Source organism: Heteronotia binoei, chromosome 11, assembly GCF_032191835.1.
Source record: "Heteronotia binoei isolate CCM8104 ecotype False Entrance Well chromosome 11, APGP_CSIRO_Hbin_v1, whole genome shotgun sequence".
Classification (NCBI taxonomy): Eukaryota; Metazoa; Chordata; class Lepidosauria; order Squamata; family Gekkonidae; genus Heteronotia; species Heteronotia binoei.
The window spans coordinates 78,111,294-78,117,293 of NC_083233.1; the positions used below are offsets into that span (position 1 = coordinate 78,111,294).

The following is a 6,000-nucleotide window of genomic DNA, read 5'->3' on the forward strand; positions in this document are numbered from 1 at the left end:
TAAGAAGTATTTGAAAATCACCTTTCTTTTCCACCTTGTTACGATTAATGTCCAAAATCTGGTGCCTGTAGATGTGTTAGCATGGACAATCCAGATTAATTTTGTCCCAAATGTCCAAACGACTGATAGCTGGCGTTTAGTGTTTACTATTCGTTTAATCAATGTACCTATATCCCACCCTTTCTCTTTAAAAACAAAACAAAACTTCAGAACAGCTTACTGAAGAAGATCAAATAAATGAAATCAAATAAATAAAATGCTGTATACTGTTGAATGGCCAAAAAGTGGCAATACATGTATTCGGAAATATTCACAAATGACGGGTTGGATCCAGTGCTTGCACTGGACCTCTCGCACAAATGGAAAGGCAAGGAAGAAAAAAAAAGGGTAGCCATTTGTGCCACATCAAACATACCGTATCACCACCTTTATTTCCGTTTGTGCAAGAATTCACACAACTAATTTTGGAGTGCTATAAGTGGGGAAATCGTGAGGCATTGCGCTAGGTCACGTGCAAGCGGAACTGCATTAAGTCTGTTTCGGTCTCCACGCTGAACACTGCTGGATCTAAGTTTTTGTCTGGAACCGTCAACCCTGAACACATTTTGAACGTCCACTGTGACCAGGGGTGGAATTCTAGCAGGAGCTCCTTTGCATATTAGGCCACACACCCCTGATGTAGCCAATCCTTCAAGAGCTTACAAGGCTCTTTTTTGTAAGCTCTTGGAAGATTAGCTACATCAGGAGTGTGTGGCCTAATATGCAAAGGAGCTCCTGCTAGAATTCCACCCCTGACGGTGACACAAAAATCCACTTCAGCCAAGCCAGCCAAATGATTTCTTGGCAGGGGTGGTAGTGGTTGCACAATGTGGAGGGCACTGATATGCCATGGGGGGAGGGGCAGGAGGCTCATCTGGTTCCTCACCATCAGCGAATCCTGGGTCAGTTGTGTTCAACTCAAATAATCTCCTGTCTTTCTAACCTCCTAATTGTTTTGAAACCCCAGCGTTCCCTCTCTCTAGCCCTGTGGCGCAGAGTGTTAAAGCTGCAGTACTGCAGTCTTAAGCTCTGCTCACGATCTGAGTTCGATCCCTGGTGGAAGCTGGGTTTTTCAAGTAGCCAGCTCGAGGTTGACTCAGCCTTCCATCCTTCCGAGGTTGGTAAAATGGGTTCCCAGCTTACTGGAAAGTGTAAATGACTGGGGAAGGCAATGGCAAAACCGCCCCGTAAAAAGTCTGCCGTGAAAACGTTGTGAAAGCAACGTCACCCCAGAGTCGGAAACGACTGGTGCTTGCACAGGGGACCTTTCCTCCTTTTCCTTCCCTCCCTCTGACATGAGCAGAAGTGGGAACTGATAAGAGAGCGAGAGAGCGGAAAAAAAAGAAAGAGAATGTTATCCCGCAAGCTCTTTGGTGATAATTCCTCCCCTTGCGCTTCCCCGCTTTTCTTCTTGTCTAAACCCAATTGCACACTTCCCCATCTGCTGCATAAAACATGCATTGATTTCATGCGGGGAGATGGGTGTGCATTAGCATAAGTGCGCCTTCCTTTCTAATGCATAATTGAGAAAGAAAGAAAGGGCGGTGAACATCAATTCCGCCCACCACTGTTTTTAACCAGCCACCCTGGTCATAGATCATGCCATTCCCTATATGGATTTCCAAGGAGCTTCTATTCCCCACCACCAACAACGCGTTTATCTCCTCTCTGCCTTCACCCTCTGCATAGCTGACCCTCCGCTTCTCTTCGCTAGCAAAACACCGATCTACGGGGCTCTATTAACAGAGCGATTCAGACAAACGTGGCAGCAAGGCGGGGGCATCCGCCAAGCGCTGATGGCTGCTTCAAGGCACTGAGGAGGTTTTCTAAGTCGCTGTCCTTTCAGTGGAATGACATTTCCTCCACTAAAAGAGCAGAGGGCAGTGCCAGATCAAACCCCGCGGAGGCCCCTAGGCAGTCAAAATCTTGGGGGCCCCCTTGCAAATTATCTCAGAGTCGAAGCACCTGACCCGCAGCCCCCGCGGCAGACACCTTCGCAAAAGCCCCTTTAACAAAGCTGTGGGGGGAGAAGTAGAAAGAGACAAACTTGGAGATGACGCCACGCCAGCAGCCACACCAGGCAAAAAGCAGCTCAGTCGCTGGCTGTGTGTGCAGGCTGGGAGGGCTGCAAGCAGGGGGGAAATGGGGAGGGGGGAGCCGGTAGGGTGGCCAAGTCCAATTCAAGAAATATCTGGGGACTTTGGGGGTGGAGCCAGGAGACATTAGGGATGGAGCCAAGATCAAGGCTGTGACAAGCATAATTGAACTCCAAAGGGAGTTCTGGCCCTCACATTTAAAGGGACGGCACACCTTTTCAATGCCTTCCTTCCATAGGAAATAATGAAGGATAGTGGCACCTTCTTTTGGGGTTCATAGAATTGGACCCCCTGGTCCAATCTTTTTGAAACTTGGGGGGTATTTTGGGGGAGAGGCACTAGATGCTATACTGAAAATCTGGTGCCTCTCCCCCAAAAAACAGCCCCCCCAAAGCCCCAGATACCCGCGGATCAATTCTCCATGATTTTCTATGGGAATAAATCTCCATAGGGAATAACAGAGTTCCCAGCAGACATTTCCCTCCCCTCCCCCCGCTTTCTGACGACCCTGAAGCGGGGGAGGGTCTCCAAACCGGGGGATCCCCTGCCCACACCTGGGGATTGGCAACCCTAGGAGCCGGCCCGGGGCCCCTAAAGGCATGGGGGCCCATAGGCCAGTGTCCACTTTGCCTAATTGTTAATTCAGTCCTGGCAGAGGGCAGCACACGCTAGTCACCCCGCACACACACACACTGTCCTCAGACTGACCTGCAGTAACACAATTTCGGGGAAAGAACGGGCAGGCCTTCCATTACAACGTGCCGCTTACAATCCAGAGATCTTTATTTTCCCCTTTGGGCTAAATTAGCTCAGTATATAGGCAGAATACTTTTGCAAGGATGATGTTGTCAGTTAGTTGCACCACCGAGAGTGGAACAGCGTATTTTTATATGATGTATTAAAGCAGGATTTCATATGTCTTGTAATAGGATTATAGAAACATATGTATTGTAGTGGGATTTTATATGTACTGTGATAGGATTTCAAGCGTTGGAAGTCTCTAAGAGACCGTCTGAGTGAGTGCTGACTGAAGAAATTGAAAACTTAAAATTGGCATATGGTGGTGTTAGTTTCCTTAAAACATGTATAAAGAAGTCTATCTAGGTGCCCTTACCCTCGATAGGGATGCCAGCCTCCAGGTGGGGCCTGGGGATACCCCAGATTTCCCCTGGAAATAGGGTTGCCAAGTCCAATTCAAGAAATATCTGGGGACTTTGGGGGTGGAGCCAGGAGACTTTGGGGGTGGTGCTGGGAGACACTGGGGATGGAGCCAGAAGCAAGGGTGTGACAAGCATAACTGAACTCCAAAGGGAGTTCTGGCCATCACATTTAAAGCGACTGCACACCTTTTAAATGCCTTCCCTCCATTTGGAATGATCAAGGATAGGGGCACCTTCTTTTGGGGCTCAAAGAATTGGACCCCCTGGTCCAATCTTTTTGAAACTCGGGAGAGTGTTTTGAGGAGACTCATTGATGCTATGAACATAAGAACATAAGAGAAGCTATGTTGGATCAGGCCAACGGCCCATCAAGTCCAACACTCTGTGTCACACAGCGGCAAAAAATTTTATATACACACATACACTGTGGCTAATAGCCACTGATGGACCTCTGCTCCATATATTTATCTAAACCCTTCTTGAAGGTGGCTATACTTGTGGCCGCCACCACCTCCCGTGGCAGTGAATTCCACATGTTAATCACCCTTTGGGTGAAGAAGGACTTCCTTTTATCCGTTCTAACCTGACTGCTCAGCAATTTTATTTATTTTTATTTTTTATTTATTTAAGATTTATACCCCGCCCTTCCCACAATTTCATTGAATGCCCACGAGTTCTTGTATTGTGAGAAAGGGAGAAAAGTACTTCTTTCTCTATTTTCTCCATCCCATGCATTATCTTGTAAACCTCTATCATGTCACCCCGCAGTCGACGTTTCTCCAAGCTAAAGAGTCCCAAGCGTTTCAACCTTTCTTCATAGGGAAAGTGCTCCAGCCCTTTAATCATTCTAGTTGCCCTTCTCTGGACTTTCTCCAATGCTATAATATCCTTTTTCAGGTGCGGCGACCAGAACTGCACACAGTACTCCAAATGAGACCGCACCATCGATTTATACACCCTAACCCTAACCCTATGCTGCAAATTTGGTGCCTCTACCTCAAAAACAGCCCTCCCAGAGCCCCAGATACTAGTGGATCAATTCTCCATTATACCCTATGGAAATCGGTCTCCATAGGGAATAATGGAGTGCTCAGCAGACATCCCCCCCCCCTCCTGCTTTCTGATGACCCTGAAGCGGGGGGGAAGGGCCTCCAAACCGGGGGATCCCCTGCCCCACCTGAGGATTGACAACTCTAGTTTAAAATGCTCTGGAGTTAACCGGACGAGACAAAGATGCTTTGCAGTGCGCCGTTTGGTTGTTTCTTCAACCGTTCAGCACACCTCCCCTCGCTGAGAGGAATCTTTAAGGTGACATCAACAGAGTGCTGATACCAGTTCAAAAGCATTGGCAACAGAAGACAATTTCTGAAGGCTGAGCGCTAATAATTCAGCCGCCTCTGCAAAGAGCATCTACAGACGACTTTCCCTTACCTGCAAACCGGTGATAGACACTCTGTGGGATTCTATCGTCGGCCTCCGGGGCAGACGAGGTGAAGAATGCGGAGACGTGACTGGAGAATAAGGGAGGGAAGGGTAGATGTAGCGCCCGTTTACGCCCACGTTGCTGCCAGGAGACTGGACCGACTGAGACCTCTCCTGGAGAGAAAGTTTCCGGCTCGAAAGGTTCAGTTTGCTTCGCGGTTCCTTCAAGGGGGCCTCCAGAGCACATCTGAGGAGACCCTTCTCGTCCGTTTCTCCAGGATCGGACGCCACAGGCTGTCCCTCGCAGGGTTCCATCGGTTCCTCATCCTCCAGACCATCCGGCTGCCCCTCTCCGGGCCTAGTGGTAGAGTCATACTCTGTCACGACGACAAAAGAATCCATGGCGCCCAGGCAGTGGACATTCAGAGCCAAGGAGCAATGTGGGGGATCAGGAGCCACTGGGAGTAGGCTGAGCAGCTCATCGCGGCCTACAGGCTTCTCTGCGGCAGGCCTGAGGGAGACGCATGTTGTCATGGTGCGTTAGACAGCTACATTCCAGCGGCACGGTTAGTTCCATCAGATGCTTGATCAAAATGAGAACAGGCAAACGCAATTAGAGGGAGGGAAGGGACTGCTGCTTCGTCAGAATCTGCTAGCTCAGGGGTGGCGAACACTATGGCTTGGGAGCCACGTGTGGCTCTTTCACACATATTGTGTGGCTCTCAAAGTCCCTGCTGACCCATCAGCTGGCCCGGAGAAGGCATTTCTCACTATAGATCACTTCACAAAGCCAACTGGCGCCTTGGAGAATGCATTTAAAATTAAAGTTGCTTTCTTTCCACCTCCCCCATCTATTTGCCTTCTTCCCTCCCCTCCTTCCTTCTCTCAAACATTTGATGTTCATGTCTCGAGGCTCTCCAACATCTGACATTGATTCTATGCGGTTCTTACGTTAAGCAAGTTTGGCCACCCCAGTGCTAGTCCATAAGGCCATGTTTAATCGGGAGTTAGGTCTATGCCAGGGGTCCCCAACCTTTTCTGGCTCGTAGGCACCTTTGACATTCTGACATAGTGTGATGGGCGCAGCCACAAAATGGATGCCACGGACTTACCTTCAGTCCTTGTGATGCAGCCAAAGCAACGTCCTTAAAAATCTGCACAGCCAATCAAATCTCTAGTGGCCCAGAGGCCCATCTGTCCACGCCCACTTTCTGTTAACATTTTGTGGGCATCAAGAAAGGTGTCGGCGGTTATCACGGTGCTCACCTGCGGGGGACCCCTCA

The 6,000-nt window shown here is 49.1% G+C and overlaps 1 protein-coding gene across 4 annotated transcripts in view; it reads right to left on the bottom strand.

Annotated features, from left to right (window-relative positions):
- CAMKK2 (calcium/calmodulin dependent protein kinase kinase 2) overlaps positions 1–5,288 on the bottom strand; it is a 52,261-nt gene extending 46,973 nt beyond the window's left edge. For all 4 annotated transcript variants that reach the window (XM_060250151.1, XM_060250149.1, XM_060250150.1 and 1 more), the window contains exon 1: positions 4,727–5,288. In XM_060250151.1, coding sequence (XP_060106134.1) covers positions 4,727–5,251 — 525 coding nt within the window. In that variant the 5' untranslated portion in view covers positions 5,252–5,288. The remainder of the gene's footprint in view (positions 1–4,726) is intronic.
- Between the last annotated feature and the right edge of the window lie 712 nt (positions 5,289–6,000).